This window comes from Neolamprologus brichardi, chromosome 20, assembly GCF_056152115.1.
Source record: "Neolamprologus brichardi isolate AB-2024 chromosome 20, ASM5615211v1, whole genome shotgun sequence".
Taxonomy (NCBI): Eukaryota; Metazoa; Chordata; class Actinopteri; order Cichliformes; family Cichlidae; genus Neolamprologus; species Neolamprologus brichardi.
Genome location: NC_142123.1, coordinates 19,312,288 through 19,332,289, shown reverse-complemented (window position 1 = coordinate 19,332,289; position 20,002 = coordinate 19,312,288). Strand labels below are relative to the sequence as shown.

General features: G+C 40.8%; 1 protein-coding gene across 1 annotated transcript in view; it reads right to left on the bottom strand.

Annotated features, from left to right (window-relative positions):
* plch2a (phospholipase C, eta 2a) overlaps positions 1-18,212 on the bottom strand; it is a 72,328-nt gene extending 54,116 nt beyond the window's left edge. Inside the window, 4 exon segments of the mRNA XM_035913630.2 lie at positions 2,102-2,231; positions 2,448-2,691; positions 8,182-8,328; positions 17,825-18,212. Coding sequence (XP_035769523.2) covers positions 2,102-2,231; positions 2,448-2,691; positions 8,182-8,328; positions 17,825-18,017 — 714 coding nt within the window. The 5' untranslated portion in view covers positions 18,018-18,212.
* Between the last annotated feature and the right edge of the window lie 1,790 nt (positions 18,213-20,002).

Below are 20,002 nucleotides of genomic sequence, written 5' to 3'. Positions count from 1 at the left end.
AATCCTCTGCTGTATCATCCATGTGCTCTCTGGCAAACTTCAGACGGGCCTGGACATGCACTGGCTTCAGCAGCGGAACACGTCTGGCACTGCGGGATTTGATTCCCTGCCGTTGTAGTGTGTTACTGATGGTGACCTTTGTTACTTTGGTCCCAGCTCTCTGCAGGTCATTCACCAGGTCCCCCCATGTGGTTCTTTGCTCACCGTTCTCATGATCATTTTGACCCCACGGGATGAGATCTTGCGTGGAGCCCCAGATCGAGGGAGATTATCAGTGGTCTTGTATGTCTTCCATTTTCTGATGATTGCTCCCACAGTTGATTTTTTCACACCAAGCTGCTTGCCTATTGTAGATTCACTCTTCCCAGTCTGGTGCAGGTCTACAATTCTTTTCCTGCTGTCCTTCGAAAGCTCATTGGTCTTGGCCATGGCGGAGTTTGGAGTCTGACTGGTTGAGGCTGTGGACAGGTGTCTTTTATACAGATGATGAGGTCAAACAGGTGCCATTCATACAGGTAACGAGTGGGGGACAGAAAAGCTTCTTACAGAAGACGTTACAGGTCTGTGAGAGCCAGGGATTTTCCTTGTTTGAGGTGACCAAATACTTATTTTCCACCCTGATTTACGAATAAATTCTTTACAAATCCTTCCATGTGAATTCATGGATTTTTTTTTCACATTCTGTCTCTCACAGTTGAAGTGTACCTCTGGTGCAAATTACTGACCTCTGTCATCATTTTAAGTGGGGGAACTTGCACAATCGGTGGCTGACTAAATACTTTTTTGCCCCACTGTATGCAGGTTGTTCCCCGATGCATTAAACTTGTGAATCCCAGACAGCATAGGGGGGGGAATAAACAGTCCATTTAGAATTTTTTACTTGAATTTTCCCCACAGACAGAACTATAAGTCTCTATATTTTAAATTGTGACAAAACACAGGCCAAAGCTCAGATGGGTTTTACAGACCGTCACTCACAGGACAGATCTGGTGGAAATGTGCCATCCAAGGTTGAAGTAGCTCCACTACACCAGTGCTGGGCTTGATAAGTTCAGGGTAATTGTAAACAGGTGACCATTTAAAACAATGAAATGCAGAGTTTCCAAACTTTCTTAGCAGTGTTAACAACATTTTTGACCATGCAATCCTATTGGTTGATTACAACTCAAAAAACACTACCTGTCTAATGACTGTGCAAATGCAAAGAAAGCTCACATTGCAGTATCAGATGGTTTATAACAGTCATAGTTTCCGGAATTAGTGCCCATAGATGTCAATATGATGTCACTCCCTGCCATACATACCTACTCATTATTACTAAATACTCAGCAGTAATGGAGCACAGATATCTTGGGCCACATAGGAAGCCATATTATTTGTCAGTTACTTGCATTAAAATGCTCCAACAGGAACCAGCAGCACAAAGAGATTTGGAGAAGTGCCTCAAAAGAGTTATATATGATCCATAGGCGTAAACCAAGATGTAGAACCACAAACTAAGATGCAGTGGAAGCTCAGATGTCCCAGTTTTACACTGGAAATTGAATGCATCTTACATTTGTGGATCTGTGAGAAGATGGCAGCATTAAATTTGTCTCAAAACAGATGGTGGACACTGTGCGTATCAGGCGATTCGTCCACACATATTTAAGGTTTTGTAAGTGACCGAGAGAGATCCTGCGTGTAGTTTTACACATTTGTACGGTTTTCAGAAGGTAAAATGATCAGATTTATGAGCTGAACTTAATAAACCGTACGTACACAATCAGAATTTATTGTTTGGCTGTACAAATTTTTAAAATTGTTTTTGCAATTTTGCGTAATGATTTGTGTAAAGATTTCTTTCCATGAGTCCACTTCAGTGACTGATTGAGGTGAGGCCCAGCCACAGGGTTAGCACATGATGACTGTAGCTCTGACTGTGAGAAAGATTGATTTCAGCAGCTGCTGACAGAAGACACGTTTTCCATTCACAGTGCTACAATAAATCAAAGTGCTATTGGTCTTTAAACACCTCACTAAACCATGTGCCCACCCATGCTTTTGTGTCCTGTACGGTCCTCCTGAGTCTGGAGGTCACTCAGGTTAATTTGCTCTGTACCTTGAACATCTGTTTGACCTTCTGTCGGGGCAGGTTGACATTGAGTTTGTGCAGGAGCTGGAGAACTTCGCTGATGCTTAAGCTGCCATCACCATTCTTATCAGCCTCTGTGAAGGTCTGCTTTAGCCATGTGGTGACACTCTGGTTAAGGAAAGTAACCACAACAGTTCAGCACATTTATCGTTTATAACCAGAGCAGTGTAACGTCAGTGCAATGGCTCAGTTCAGCCTGTCAATGCTTTAAATTGCCCTCTATTTATGTTTTGAAATTCTACAGTATGTAACATATGCAGTTACACGATACAGGTGAAGAGGCTGAAAGTAAACAGTACAATGAAAAGGATATTGGTCACGGGTGCGCTGCCTCTTAGCAAGGCTGTCCTCATCACTGATCCCAGCCACCAGGTACTTGAGGCCTGTGATCCAAGTGCGTGCCTCCTCACCAGTCGTGGACACCAGGTCCAGGGACTCCATGTGTTCTCCATAGTAGAGGCTGAAGCAACAGTTTGGGTCAAAGCTGCCCTCTGCATAGCGCTGGAAGATCTCAGACTGCTTACCCTCACACACCTCCCGGATGGAGTCGATGGAAACTGTTGGGGGACACAACAAGTCGGTGAGTTAGCGGTAGAAGGTAACTTTAACACAGTATGGGAGTAAACCGACCATGAGGTATAATAATAATATTCATAATAATAATAATTTGATGTACTCCAGCTGTTGAGTCATTTGTTCTTGTGTATCGTTTTTCTAACTTTATTTTGAGCCTTGCTCTTGCTGGGTTGTGTATGCTGCCATCTGGTTGTTAGTGTTCTTTGCATACCTCACAGGGGGAGTTACTATAATAAATTCAAGTTCTTCTTATTGCTATAATTTTATAAATTATGCACAAGCGTAAACTGTGTCCAGAGTGTTGAGCATTAGGAGAACGTCTGGAATCAGTCAGTTGTCCGGTCCTTGGAGGAGGACAGGTCACAACTTTCCCATTTATACGCTTGTACAGCTGGCTGTATTTCACCTACAGTTCAGCATTTTAACAGCTCAGGATTGGTTTAAACTCCGAAACAAATAAAGTTCAGTTAAGTGCCTGTGCTCTCTGATAGAACAGGCCCTTAATTACTGATAACATTCAAATGTTAAACAAATGGTGCTTAGTTCTGACCACATCACAGACAGAATCTCTGTCCTCAGGTCGTCACACTGCTGCTTTGTAAAACAACAACAATCTGTAGTAGATGCTCTGATGCAGAAATAGGAGCATCAGAGCATCACATGACTTCAGTTTCCTGATGGAAGGAACCACTTATTTTCTCTTCTCCTGTAATTTTGTCTGCTGCATTTCTTTGTTTTCTTAATTCTGGTTTGTTCTGAGGTTAACTGCTAACTTAATTGTAAGCATATTCCCATGTTTTTGCCACTCAGACACTGAATTTGTGTGGCTTGTTCACTTTTTGCAAGAGAAACGTCTTTGCTGGGAACATCCATTGGGGCTAATGACATCTTCTTTGTCCACTATTGTGCAACTTTAGTGACACAGTATAAAGTAAGTATAGGAAATGTAAGCAGAAATGTAGCCTTAGTAGTGTTTACCCTGGAAATGTGAAGTACAACACGAGTGCTTAAATGTTTAGTTTATAAATAACAGTAAGTTAACCTCGTACGTTGTTAGGAGCCTGCACAGTATCGTCATATAAATAAAACTCTTTTCTACGTGGGGTGGGGCTTTTTTTACCACTTACTTCAACCCATCTCTTCTGTCATGCAGCCACATCAGTAACTTCTATGAAGCATTTGCACTTCCTGTAATATGGAGTGCAGCAATCCTCAGCTGAGTGTTGAGTGGCTGCACTTGTAATTGTTTATGCCACTAGTGTTGTTAGTCTGGTGTTTTTACTTTCAGCAGGAACAGCTTCCTGGCATATTTTAAACAGTATTGTGCTTTGGTGGAGGCCTGACCTCTTGTAGCTCTGGTCATCAGAGGCTGACAGGTGGCTCTTCCTTTGAGCCATGTTTGGGCTAAAGACACGCTGACACCATGTAATCGACTGATTTGTCAGTAAAAATGAATACAGCATGACACATCCCCATAATCAGTTACAGAAGATGCTTAAAGTTAGTGGTACTTTACATGTTACTGCTACTCCTGTTAGCCTAACAGTCTGCTGATTGGCTTCAGCATGTGACACTGAACCAGTGGGTGTGTCTGTGGGCCGGTCACTGCTGTAGACCACAGCAAGGCTCGCAAAATTTCAAAATCTCTGGTAGCCCTTCGGGCAGGCATTCTTCAGTTTTTGGTAGCCCAAAATAAATTTAAGTAGCCCGAATAAAAAAGAAAACAATATTTTTATGTTTTGTTTCCATTACAATATTATACATTAAAGTATAATATTGTAATGGAAACAAAAATTCATCAAAAAAAAAATTGTTAAAATAAAAATCACAACAACTGTATAAAAATTACAATCATCAACTCAAATACTTGGTTCAAATTGAACAGAAATTTCTATGAACTTGTAAGAACTGTGTAGAACATGAATCAGTCTGTGTCAGATCCTGAATCTGAAATTTCCACTGAAGTCACTGGTAAGAAGTAAGTGGAACCAAGATCTAGGCTATTTGCTTTTTGAAGTTTGCAAAGACTGCTAAATTTTGCCAGTGGTAGTTCACTCTTTGCAATATAGCACGCTGTTCTAAACAGCTTTTTCATGAGTTCTTGTTGTGCTTGGTTTATTTTTAGTATGTTTTTTGCAATTGCTGTTTGTTCTGGGAAAGATACTGCAGACTGGGCAATAATGCATTTCTTGCATTTCTCATGGGTTCTGATGGGGTCTTTCTTAAAATTACTGGTCCCAGTAACAAAGGCGCTTGTCGACTCAGAAATCAAATGAAACTCACAACACACCTGGCAGAACATCATGTTATTTAGCTTGTCATATTCCAGCCACAGAAATTATTTTGTCCATGAAACCAAAAAAGCTGCGCTTTCTTTTTGCCTCATAGTCTGATTTGTCATAACTTTTCCGTTTTGTGGTAAGCTTTTCTTTGGCTGCCCCTTCTTCACCCTGACCTGTCTTATTTGGCTGAGCAGAACTAAAATACCAGCATAAATCCTTCTGCTTTTACACACGTACTTACATAACGGTCAGCGATTCTTTGCGCACTCAACCTCTCACATGTTTAAGCTTGCTGCGAGAGATTTCACTTGTCGCGTTTGAATAGTAAGCTAATGAGTGATAAAACGAAGTCAGAGGAATTGGTGCGCAATTAATCGTCACGCACCAATCAGTGCTGCTGCTCTCTACACACCTTTCGCGCGATCGCGAAATTAAAGTGAAAGCAAAACACAAGCGCAAATTCAAACGCGATTTCAATATGTCACATATTGACAGTGGCTCATCGATGCCAATGACATAATTACTCAGCTACATTGGCGAAAGAATGCAAAAGCATAGACATATATTTTCCTTCCTACGATAGCCCGACAGGCAGGGCTGAGTTAGATTTTGGTAGCCCGACTGGAGAAATCGCTAGCCCCGGGACGTCGGGCTAGCGATTTTGCAAGCCCTGCACAGAGCAGAGCTCTGCACCTGAGCTGAATCAATGAAAAACTGCATTATTCAATTTGAAAACGGTTTTTTTTGTATTGTTTTTTTTTTTGAAAGGATGTTCTCCCACCACCACAACCCCCTCCCCAAAACAACTAATAAATAAATAAATAAATAAATAAAGCTCTAATTGTTTTTAACTTTCAAGGGAGCATGTGTGTTATTTTGTGTGTAGGACACTCTGCGGGCAGATTAAAGCTGATGAATAATTAAGTTGACTTAAGAAGCTCATTAAATCCAGGGATGGAGCAGGCAGAGCAACAGGGAACCGAGTCCCTAAGCTGCTATGAGACCTCATTTCTACTGAGAGCTACTGCTGAAAATCCCCTTTGATTCCTTTCTAAAACACTAAAATCTTTTTTGTTGTTGTTGTTTTCTTTTGGATTGGAAGTGTTTCAGGCCGTTGGGGAAATTTATTGGAGCAAGAGTTAAACCTATAAGACCTTTAAAGCCTGAAACAGTGAAAGGTAAACAGGGGAACAATGTGCACTTAACCATGAATCTGTCAAAGATCTTTGGAGATGATCTGCTGTTTCTAGCTGAGCAATTAAACTGAAGCAGATCTGAGACGCTGAGCATGTATAAAAGTAACCTCATATATTACTATTGTGACTCGTACCTTTCTGACCCCAACTGGTCATGGAGGAAGCAAAACAATTACCAAAAGGTCTCAGAAGCACATGATAATACTATTGTGCCAAAAATTAAAAGAAACATATGGAACAATAGTCCATAACTGGCTTCTTATTAACAGCCAAAGCTTTTTTAATGGGCCGATCCATTATGCTGTTCGACCAGCTTTGCAAAGCTTGCCCATCCTCCTCCTTAGTCTTCAGTCTCAAAGGCTGTCATTCTCCACTTTTCATGTAACTTATATAGAAGCTTTACTGAGGGGACTGTGCACTTCTCGAGCTTAAGTAGTCAATGCTTTACAAGCTGCTGACTCAATCTGAGGCCATTTGAATGCTTTATACTCTTCAAACGCTTTATCCTTGCACTGGATTCTGCAATGACCAGCTACTCTGTTTTAGCTTTCAGCTGTTTAGCATGTAATATCTTCCTCCTTGTTTACTTCAGACTTAGCTAAGAAATAATATTATGAATCTTATTCACTTTTTTATACTTAATATTCATGGATTGTGCTGTTGATATCCACTTTTCTGTATTTTCTATAAACTCTGGTATTGCTGCTAATTTGGGCCTCCTCCAGTTACATTGATCTGCTTATCTTTAGGTCTCTTTTGTTATCCACCTGAAATCAGTTCTTATTTCTTCTTTCAACTTAGTTTGTGTCTATTGTGCTAACACTATTGTTGCTACTACTAGGCCGGTCTGTGTTCAGCTTTCAGAATGACATGCAGGAATAAATCTTCTCATATATTCTTTTAACATATTTGCTTAAAGTTACATTTGGTCAAAGTGCTGGTGTTGTATAAAAGACTGTACACTGCCACTCAGACTATAAATATATGATCTTTCAGAATATAATTCTTTGTCCGTATTGCCCGGCCTTATGTTGTATCCTTCACTGAAGATGTAGCTCACACTCAGGACGATCGAGCTGAGATATCTTTGCAAGGACAACATGTAGAAATAGCTCTGAAATTTAAATAAAGCCTCACCTCTCACTAAAAATATGGTTCCAGTAGCTTCAGGCACAACGTTAAGGCCACCTGCCAATATTATGTTGGTCCATAGTTTGCTGTCACTACACCCCTAAAGGTGTGCTCAAACACACCTTTGTGGGGCCTCCACAGATTGTTCAGGACATCCTACAGATGCTCAGCTGGACTGAGATGATGGAATTTGATTTGAAGGCCAAGTCAGCACCTTGAACTTCTTGTTGTTCTCCTCAAACCATTCTGAGAACGTGGACGGCACAACCCAAGGTTCCCCAGCAGAACATTGCCCAAAGCATCCCGATGTACGCCCTCTTTACTGTAATACTTCCTGGTCCCATGTGTTCCCAGGTAATACACACATGAGGTTAAGTGAAGTCCTAATAATCACATGCCAATTGCAGGCGTTTCCTGTCTGCAGCTATGCAACCCCATGTGCAAACCACGATGGACTGTGTATTCTGACAGCTTTCTATCAGAACCAGCAGTGAGCCTTGGCCACCCATGACTCTGTCAACTATGGTTGCTCTATTGGACCCTTTTTGATACTGACAATGGCAGAATGTGAATACCCCACAACAGCTGCAGTTTCAGAGATGTTCACACCCTGTCATCTAGCCATCACTATTTAGCTTGTGCCAAACTCATCCAAATCCTTATGCCTCCCCATTTTTCCTGCTTCTAACATGAACTTTGATAATTTATTCAGTTTCTTGCTGGTGCCGTGATGAAAAGATGATCAGTGTTATTCACCTTACCTGTCAGTGATCATAATGTTACGCTTGATCAGTGTATATTTGAAGTCCCACAGTAGCGACACACAGCTTTCTTACTGTGCCTTTAAGAAGACAACACTCACTCTTGGCCTTTTCATTCTTGCGTGACGGCCTCCAGCGGATGCAGGACTTGTGTTCGTCCAAATAGAAGAACCGCACGAGTCCCTTGGAGCTGCCGCGGAGCTTCAACATCTGGGTCCCCATCTGCATGGAGCTCATGCATTTCTCCACTGCAGGCAAGAAAACACAAAACAAAACAGACAGACGAAAACACGGAATATTGTCAGAAGGGAAACTGCTGGAATGTGCACTGAAATTCACAGGAAAGCATGAAACAGAAATGTACATACACTGCATGTTTTCATTCAAGAAGTATGTATGTGCACATGAATATATGTGTCGTTCATCAAAATCCATCAGAATTGTAAAGCAAAGCAATTGTTTCCTCCAAAGCAAGTGAATGGTGTGGTAATCACAGTAGAGCCACACTAGATGGTGTGGGAACCACATGTCCCTGTGCTGTGGTTACACCCCGCCTGACCACATCAGTTTCATTTTTCTGTAGCATCCACTGTTTTCACAGCAGCATGCAGGAAACTAGGCCACATCCGCATTCACACATCCACACCATGTTAGGACACCTAACATGCTTGTTGCATTAGTAATGCTGCATTGAAGGTAATGTGAGGCAGGCAAACTGTTTTTATTAAAAAAGTGGGAATCTGTCCTTAAAAGTGTTCGTGCTATAAATTCTCACCAAAAATATGCAGATGGTGTTTGTACAGCAGAAACGGAGCTGTGGTCATACAGACGACCCACTGTGATCATGGAAACTAATGCACTGGATAATACTGTGTGGCAGAGAAGAAGTGAGCGGCCTCTTGGCTTTAAGCAAACACAAGTTTTATTTTTTTGAAGAATCAATAGTGAAGCCACAACAATGTCCACAGACCAATGCTTCATCACAGCATGCCTATTGAGCTGCACCACTCACACATTTGTCACACCATACACCAGGAAACAGCATTGATTTCTGTTTTTCTGATGAAAGATTTTTGTTACAATTTAGATACAAATTTTGAATGTCTGTTTTACAGTAACAGTCAAGCCATTCTAATGCTCTGTGTTGTCAATAAGTCTAAGTGTCAAGTGTAAAATATTTTCAATTGTTCAAAAAAACGAAAAAAACAAAAACAAAACACCTGACTCGAGCCATATCAAGCTAGCAAATTGCTCCCGTAACATAATCAAGCTGTGAGATTTTTACTGTACTCCACATGGCAGAGCTACATAAAACCCTTACAGTAGTACTTACAGTAACACTAGCACAGTTGTGTGCTATGTGTGCTGTGTGTAAGCCGGCTGGTATGCTGCAGCTGATAAAATGTGATGTGTTTTTTCTTTCCCCCTATGACATATTGCAACATATTGAGCAGATGTCACAGATTTGGCATGAATGCATGAATTAAAGAAATGTTACAGCAAATCAAATCATGTGCACATAGTATTTCAGGACAACGTTAACTACTCAAAGAAAGCATACACATTTTGCATGTTGTTGAAATTTTAAACATATGTTTTATGGCTCTGAGTTGGCCTGAATGTGTGCACTGTGCTTTCATGAGCTTGAGGCATCACAGCAGGATAAAATCATATAAGGTAGGTCATCTTTTAGTCCATTCTTATAATGCCCATCTTAGACTTCTGTAGAGAACCTTTGGAGAGCCTAGGACATAACATGCATTACATGTTAATTGTCGTGTGGCCGTGTCACAAAGTTTCATATGCAATGGCAGCTGGTAGAAAAATATAAAATCCAGGTGCTGAACCTGCCAATCACAGCAGTTGTGGGCTGCATCAACCAAGCATAAATTGGGTATAAGTGACTAAAGGCTACTAGTGCCTAGTAGCTGTAACAGAGCTGGGGATCTTCACTCTTCTAGCCAAACAGAGGGCAGTTATCCATGAAATGATCTGTTGTCACAGCATCCAGACTCTCACGGCAGACTGTCACACTGCTGAAAATGATGCCTTGAAACCCATCGAAAGCCTCATCTTCAACCCTTTGTCAAGTCTGAAATAAATCCACTCTAGCAGTCATCGCTGCATACATCGAGAGTTCTACAGTCAGCTCTTCACTGATTTTAGAGGGAAACTGTCAGGATGTCCATAAGGTGAAGCATGTTGTGAGCATGTTTCATTTCAACACATCTAATCAAACTGTTTTCAAAGAGACCCATTTCAAGATGGAACACACTCAGCTTTATGGTTGGCTTAAACACAATTAAATCACATATGAGGGCGCAGCAAAGGAAAGCATGCTCTGCTCACCCTCCCCTCCAGGTCAGCTAAAAGAACAATATGTTTGCTGACATCCTGTAGCTGGCCAAGTTTGGAAAATCCCTTGGGAAGTTTAGTATTTGAAATTTCTTCCTGGTGTAGTTAGCTAAAGAGTGCTCACAGACAAGTAGCATAGCTTGGAAAGTTACAGGTTTCCAAATTAAATGTTACTTTTCAACACTGTAGCCCGTGGCTGCAGCCTGCTAGTAAAATCATGAATCAACCAGTTTGAATCATGCATTTAAATAATGTACAAATGTAGCATGACACCAATAAATCCTCAAATCATGTAAGAAAATAATAACAGAGACCTCACAGGACAGAGATGAAGGAATACATCTGTCTGTTGGTAACACAGCCTGTGGGAGGCTGACTGAGCCCGGGTAACACAAGCTGCTGTAATCAACACAGCATCAGTCTGTTGGTTTAGTTTGAACTGTTCACAATTGGAGTCTAAGCTCCAGTAAGTCCACAGATCAGATGACAGGAAAACTGTGCCTACATGAAGGTACACAGCTGTTCTTGTTAGTTGTTTTTATACATTAAAACTCAAAATACCACAAAGAGCTCAGTGATTCAGTGCTTTCACACCAGTAGAAATCGAGGTTTTCTTCGTGCAGTTGATAAACTCAACCCCACTTGTCTATCATTCCGTATGCAGATGGACAATGGTCCATTAGAATTTGAGAAAATGATCTTGCCACTGATCCTGGCACGTTATCAATCCCATTATCAGCTGATCAAAAACACCATCATTATTAAAAATGCCCTTTATGCTCCGCTCTGTTGTTTTCTCACTCCAACCAGGTGGTGTTACTGATCTGCCCTCAACCACAGTGTGAGCATTAAGCTTTACATGGTGATATTAAAAGGACTGCATAAATCTAACTGGGACAAATCAAGAGGAAACAAAAATGAACCCAAAAAAGATTTAGACCATCGGCTTTGACAAAGCTGAGACGGATGCGTGTTCACAGGAACAACATGTAATTGCTCTAACAGTAACGACATGTTTACAGAGCTGCCTGATCCTGCTTAGAACCACGACAATCGCATCCTAAACATGAACAACAGCTTTTAGACACAAAACTAGAGCATGAGTCACACAGAAAAGCTGTACAGTCGACACCACTGGGTGTCTGGGCTTGTTGCCATGGTTACAACCTCACACCTAAAGTGCTGGATTTTCAAATGGATTAAAAAAATAAAAATAAAAAAACAGGCTCAGACTCTGAATGTATGATTAATGACACTACAGAAGTCCTAAGAAGAGAACTTTTCTTTATACAGCTATAATGGTGAAAAGAAAAAGAGCATCACTGAGATGCGGCACAATAATCATTTTACCTGATTACCTTTAAAAAAAACACAACAGCAATCTCAGCTGAAGATTATTAACACTTTAAATGCACAAATGTTACCATTATGAAGAATAAATAGAAAAAGCAAACAGAGCAGCTTTTTTTCCTTCCTTCCTTGGTCCACATTTTATAGTGTTTTACGTTATGGTGACACCCAGTGAGATCATGTAGATCAGCCATTATTTTTGGTTTAATTTTATTATCTTTATTAAGTTTTTATCTTTATGTAATGTTCACATATATTGTTAATTAAACATACAATTGTTAAAAACTGCATCTTTTTACAGGCATTTTACTTTAATTAAATTTTAGCTTATGAGAAGCAAAAATAAATGGCTGTCCAGTTGGGAGTTTGACCAACATGGACTTAATCTGGAGAGGGGACCCACTTGTCCCTGCTGTCCTGCAGCCTGAACGGTGGGATACAGAAGAAACTCGGGTGGCATTCCAATATGTGCATCAGTAAAACTACACAACAGCCATGGAGGTGCTGTTAATCTCTGTCTCTCTTCCACAGCGTGTTTGCCGTCCTGCCATCCTTGCCTCATCCCCAACCAGTCGCAGCAGATGGCCCCGCCCCTCCCTGAGCCTGGTTCTGCCGGAGGTTTCTTCCTGTTAAAAGGGAGTTTTTCCTTCCAATTGTCACCAAGTGGTTGCTCATAGGGGGTCATATGCTTGTTGGGGGTTTTGTCTTTATCTTATAATTTAAAGCAGCTTGAGGCTACTGTTGTTGCAGTTTGCTGCTATTTAAATAAAACTGAACTGAACAGACATTAGTTTAGCAGCTTTGTTAAATACGTTAAATCAGTAACCAGACAACAGGTGGCAATGGAAGTAAAGTTAAGGCCTGGATCTCAGTGACGTGGCAGGATGACCTGAATGTGGCCACTGACCTGCTGCAACAGTCACAATGTGGGCCGAGGAGATGGACTTGGCTCAGTCAGGTCACTGGGTTAAGCCCAGAGCGAACCATCTGTAGATGGGCCAACTGAGGCAACAGACATAATGAAGACTGACAAAGTCACTGTGTCAGACACCACAGTAAACCTATAATTAGCAAAGGGATCTCGTTTGAACAGCACCTACATGTTAAATATTGGGAACCAGTTTTCTTATAAAGAATGTTGCTGCAGCATCATCTGTTGTTAGAGTTTGGGTTATTTCCACACTACAGTTTAAACTTCCTGTTGGTACAAAGTTTAAGATGCATTTTATAGCAGTTAATAAACAGCACATTACTGGTCACTGGTTATGAGAATATGAAGGACACTCAGCTGTGGAAACACTACCTCTGTGCAACATGCATGTGATTAAGCTTACCCATGTAGCCCAGTCTCCACTTGGAAAAGGCCACAATGCTGCTGCCTATCCAGAAGAATTCCTCCACCACATGTGTCAGAAAGACGTGCTGCTGGCTCTTATTGGGAACAACGTCTTTGTTTTTGTCTTCTGCTGTGATAAAAGCCCCTTTAGCCAAAAGTCCAGGCTTGTCCCCAGTCGCTGCAGCAGCGGTGGTACACACGAGGGCTGAAGACAGCGGGCTGACGCTGAAGACGCTGTTCATCTCGGATTTGCTCACTTATAACAGAGATTGGTTTTGATGCTGCCTCGAAGTTGCAGGAATCTTCCCACAGACAGTTAATCTGAATCAATGTGGATAATCTTTGGGTAAATTAAGTTTCCAAAAAAAAAAGAAGTCACAACTTCTTTAAAGTGAACGTTCTTTACGGGTAAACCATCCAACTCCACTAACCACAAAAACAAAAGGATTATTATGAATTATTATCTATTATAAACAGATGCAAAGAAAAAAGCACACCTAAAAAAAATCACTCTCTGAACACTTCAAACAGTTTATCAATAATCTTCAAATGTTATTGCATCAGCAAACCTGCTCATCTCAAAACCATCTCAATATTGTTCCATTTCAGAGCAAAAAGATGCAGCTTTGGTGCCGTGTCGTTGTTTCCTTAGTCCCCAGGATACACTCAGCCAAAATGGCTGGCTTCTCATGAAAGACAGAGAGAATGCAGCAATGGACAGCAGAACAGACATGAAAGCACAACTCACAAAGGTAACTGTGCAACATGTGTTGGGCAGGCAGAAATCCTAAATCCCTAGCAAGCTGTAATCCCAGTCCAGGAGATTTGCTAAATGTGTGAACTGAAATGCAAAGACCAACAGGAAGAGAGTGAGAAAAGTCAGCGAGCCTTGACGAGGTCATAATAAAAAGTTCCAAAACCAATTAAAAAGTCTGTTTAATATGAGTCGTGTCAACGGACATTTCCTCTGAAAGAGAGGTGTCAGGTACCCCCACCCATCTGCAGATATCGCATAGTCCCAGCTAAATCAAAGCACCTAGCTGCGGTCTTACTGGGGCTCAGATATCGGTACATATGAGGAGTTTACCATTATCTTGCACCAGATTAATAAATTCATCATAAAACAGGTCAAATTCCAGGCTCTTGACTGTGTGATGCAGCAGTGTGAGCATACTGAGTCAAAATAATGTCAGAGGCTTGGATTGAAATCCCTGAGCTTGACAAACAGATACCAGATACTGAAGACAGAACAGCTTAATGTAGAAAAATGACAAAACCATATGAAACTACAACCAAGATTACATTGATAATATTTGGAATTTTTATTTCTATGTTCAGATTGCATAAAAACTAAACGTATGATGCAGTTTGACTTTTCCTCTTTTTCTGGTACCACAGGTAATGTAGGCAGCACATGTACCACGGCTGCAACTCTTATGGAGGTGATGGTGGCAGCACACGCCTTACACCACATGAAAAAATAAGGATGCCCACAAGCACAGGAAATGCTACACATGGTGATGCCATAACAGCTCTGCTCTCTAAAAGGCACCAGGTATCAGATACCATGCAGATATCACATGGTCCTAGGGGTGGGCGATATAAACGATATACGATAGAAACGATATAAATTTGGCCAACGATAGAGATTTTGACTATATTGCTCTATCGCGATAGCGCATGTTGATGATGTAATCAAGCTGCGCCTGTTTTGGTCAAAAGCATCGCAGCGGTTAAAACCATTATCATCTGCAAATTATGGCAAGCGACACTCATAGCAAAGAGATGAAGCACTGTTGAAATATGGGGAAAGCCAAAAACTGCGCTTCCTCCACTTCCGTAACATTGATTCATTAATGTTGAATTCTCTGCAGCTGCTCTGTTCCCATGTTGTTGCAGTATATTAATAACTAACCTCGTATTGTGGATGAATGATCTCAGTTGTTCTCCTGACTGGAGTTTGGCCCGTGTATAGCATCCTGCTATGCGATTGCATTTGTCCCTGACCACCAGAATCCCTCACGTTAACTTTTATCGAGTGGAAAAAAAGTTGTCATTCATCCTCCAGCTTCACTGTGCTAATGTTATGCTAACATAGCTGTGTCGCTAGCAATCACGTAGCACAACATTATATACCAGGTAGTCCAACTTCAGTAACCCTGCAAACGCCACTGCTGTTTAGTTTTCTGCCTTCATTTATGTTGCAAGTGGTAGCAGAGCTGTATGTTTTAATTAGTTTCAAAAATCTCTCAGTCAGAACATGGTATGTCATGTTTAGGTGGAAACTAGCGAGCTAACTTCCTGTTAACTTCTAACTGCGTTAAATTTAATAAATTCTGTTTTCATGGATGCCTGGATGTTAAACGTAATTGTTACACCTGGTAAAGCAGCAACGCTGATGATTTAATTAAAGATGAAATAATTTAGACCGTTTTTAACTCTTAATGTTCGTTTGACTTTGGGACCTGAGTCAGTCGCAGTTTTGGACCCAGATTACTCCGTGAAGCTCCTCACTACGGCAGCCGTAATGCTCTGACAATCCATCGAGCAGTGCGGCTTACCAAAGTTGTACTAAAACATTTTTTAACAGATTTCTGCACGCCAAAATCGGTTAGAGGTCAGTAAGCACAACCAGAATTCATACATAAGGCAAACTCTTGATTTTTGAGAAAATTAAAGGATTTTAAGTGTGCCTTATAGTGTGGAAAATACATTATACAGAAGAAAAGAATATATTGTGATATATATTGTTACCGCACATGCTTCAAATTATATCGCGATATGAATTTTAGGCCATATCGCCCAGCCCTACGTGGTCCCATACACCATTCCAGAGAACTGGACCCAGTTGATTTACATGCGAAATGACTGTACAAATGTGTTTGTGTATTTTAGGAATTTAAAGGCAGAATGAGCTGAGATAACTGAAACGTCCACAGTAAGAGCCTCCAGTACACATCCACAGCACAAACAGCGGATTTTCTGCTCTCCAGAAACTGGATCATGTCTGTGAAATGAGACTGCAGTTTGACCAAGACATGAGCCAACTTCATCCCGCCTGGAAGGAAAAACTTACTCTGTGACATGAACTGAATATAAAGATGTTTTTCAAAAAGTCAATCCAAGAAATACAAATCTAAAGACAGAGAAAGAGAGCATGGCAACCTCTGCTCACTACACACCCTAGCATCTGCATGGCCTACCACTTAGTGGACAGTCGACTCGACATTGTTTGTTAGATTGGATAAGTGACATCTAAATAAACATATTGATCCATTCAAATCAACCAAGCCCTCTTTGATTTGCACAGCATGTCTTTGTCCTGCCATCCTTCTCTCACCCCAACCAGTCGCAGCAGATGGCCCCGCCCCTCCCTGAGCCTGATTCTGCCGGAGGTTTCTTTCTGTTAAAAGGGAGTTTTTCCTTCCCACTGTCGCCAAAGTGCTTGCTCATAGGGGGTCATATGATTGTTGGGTTTTCTCTGTATGTATTATTGTAGGGTCCACCTTACAATATAAAGCGCCTTGAGGCAACTGTTGTTGTGATTTGGTGCTGTGTAAATAAAATTGAGTTGAATTGAATTGAAAATTTCCAGCATGAAATCCTATGTTCTATTTAGCTAAACAAACAGGTGGCCACTCCATCTCTGATAAACCCCACTGTTTGGTCTCAGACTGTTGAGACATGGGATTGTCACTGTTTGCACAGTCTTAGCTCAATATCTCTCTGCACTGAGACCACGTTGATAACAAGCCTCGTCATTATGACACAAGATATGCACTGACCAGCCACTTTATTAGGTACAACTTGGTACCAGGTTGGACCCCCGTTTTGCCTTCAGAACTCTAAATTTTTTGCAGCATAGTTTTACCAAGGTGCAGGAAACATCTAAGATTTGTCAACATGTCATTGCTTCAAATTTGTCAGCTGCACATCAACCATGCAAATCTCTTATTCTCATCCCATCTCATCTCATGTCCTCTAGTAGATTGAGACTTGCTGGAAGCCATTTGAGTACAAGAAACTACTACAACAGATCAAAGGTCAAAGTCAAACTCATTTTACATGGTGTCCTACATATGGACCAGGAAAATTCCCATGTAAGTGTAAATATGTAAACTGCATATTTAATCCGAGCGATATCTTCAGCTCAATACATGTCTCAGTTTTTCTACACGATAAAGAAAAGCTGCTGGAAAAAGCTGCTTTTAGTCTGTACTGGGGGTTTAATCTTGTCCCATCTTTCCAATATGCCAGTATATTTGTCCATGTTTGAAATTGGTCTGATGTTTTCAACATCGCCTCTTTCAAGTGAACAAGTTCAAAGCCAGATTGGAAAACTCTGGGTCGACTTGAAGTTAGAAAACACTCTTTGGCAACAGCCTAGCCTGATCGCTGACCTAGTTAGCTGACCTAATGAACAAATACAGGCGGAGCTTCTACAACCAACCCTTCTTGGAAAACCGTTAACTTCATTCCAGACAGATATTAATATTATTATTACTACTACATGGCAAAATGTTACCCAAGAACTCAAAACCTGCAATGATGTCTTATTATTATTAACATATAATACAATCCTGCCAAGTGAGTAATTTACTAATAACACCAGACATAAAAATTTACATAATTAGTGATGGAGTGTGGTATGTAGTCTGAGCAGATTAAGAAAACTGGAGTACAAATAACGGTCGATCACTCACCATGACCTCGGCGTTTGGCCTTGACGATTCTGCCAGGCAGACATTTTGAAACACTGTTTTTAGACAGTAAATTGGGTTTATAATATACTCGTTTGCGCACGTTGGCCCGAGTGGCATAAACATGAAACTTAGGGAACTCATCCGTGAGATACCAAAGACATGCCGAATGGTGGAAAGACGCAATTTGTGGCATAACAGCTTTTGGATATTATTAAATAAGACTAAAAAGAGACCGTCCACTTCCGGGCTTGCCGGTCCTTTTCACTTAAATATTATGAAAGCCTTAAAAACAGAAAGAAGATGCGACGAAAGCGGCTTAATAATTTGTCGTATTCATATCCACAGATGGTCAAATCGCAGGACAACATTATGCCGGATGTCATTTTGCAGCCGGGTCCTGCACGTGTATGCGCATGTCCCATTGAGGCACACTTTAGAATATCGGAAATATAAACTCTATAACACAACATTTGTGTACAATGTGAATATTAAATGTTAAAGCATGTGTTTAGAGTATTTCCTATAAAAAAAAAAATACAAAATACACACTCCTGTCCCAGTTTTACAAACGTTTATTAGTCTAATCCTTTCATTTTACTAAAGGGATGTTTGATTTCATATATCATACCTTGACACACTGACATCACTTTAATGGAATTATTAGTGTAAAGGATGGTCTTCCTCTTTGGAATTCTGAGTTGTGGATATATTTTCTAATATGTCAGATGCAGAAAGTCTCTGATGAATAGTGAAAAGTACATTTCCAGCATTCAGTTTAGTTTTAGTGTTTCTCTTTAAAAACACCACTTTTTGCTGGTATTAGACCTTAAAAAATAAATCAAGTAGATGTAATGTTGATGTTTTATAGGTAGTCCAGAGAAAAGTAGGACAAAACCCAGGTGACTAATTTTACCAGGTGAAACGTCTCCTTCGACTGTGTTGTTTAATCGTGCTAGAATCTAATTTTAGAGACTCTGAGAGGGTGCAGACTCTTGTCTATTGCAGTGGACACATTAGTTGCCCTCTGAGTCTGATGATTGATGACAAGCAGTGGGAAAGCTCCCTGTGGGCAGAGTGGGGGAGTGGAAAATCAGTAGTTTGTCATTTAAATACTATCACCTCACAGAAATATGTTTGCTGTGTGTGAGCCTGTTCACTAGGTGTGGAGTTCACTGACTGTGGTGCTAAAAACCTCCAGCAGCACTAAACCTGTACTATGGGACAGAAAAACTGAAAAAAATCCCATCCAAGATTTTGCATCAGCTGCTGTTTCATGTACTTGTTGCTTGGCCTGCTGGTGCCCATCCATAGGATAACCAAACCTTGGAGGAAACCTTCTTCAGCTTGATGGCTCCTAGGGCTGGACCATATCATACCGTTCACGGTAATACCGGTATAATGTTGGACAGCAATAACAAAATGAAATATCGCAATAGAATATGGGTAAAACGCGCATCTGCAGTGCCTTTGTTTTCATACGCACATGGCGGAAAAAGCATGGCGGCAACGGAGAATGTGAAGGGCGAAAGTGGATCGTTGAATGAAACGGATGAACCAGAATTGGCTTGTAAAAAATGCTGCAACTTCAGTGGTGTGGAACTGGTTTAGCTTTCGTCCGTCAGATACACAACAAAGCACTATTTTTGGTAGAGCATGCTAGCAGGCCGTCATTATTACCATGTTTTTTGGAAAATACGGCACACTTAAAATCAATCCTTTGATTTTTCTGACCTCGAAACGTGGTGAATCGCGCTCGAAAATCTGTCAAATGTTTTAGTATGACTTTGCTAAGCTACGATCCCACACCGCTTGATGGATTGTTGGAGCATTACGACTACCGTAGGCAGGAGCCTCGCAGAGTGATACGTACTGTGCTTCAACATAATATTACCGTATTGTGTGTGTATAACCTCTTTTTAAGTTTTGTGGATATTATACATGGTTATGCTGAGGCTATATCAGCCAATTTCCACTGGAAATGCCTTTTGGTTAAACTGTCAGCAAGGAATTTGCATTTGCACTGTTAAATTTTTATCTAACTTTAATGCACATAAAATACAGCTGCTTGTTTAAGTGAAAATACATTGATGTTTTTTTGTTTGCGCTAATAAAATTGTGGAGTTGTAAAGTATTTTGTCTAGTGTCAATTATATCATCAGTTATATCGTTATCGCAAAT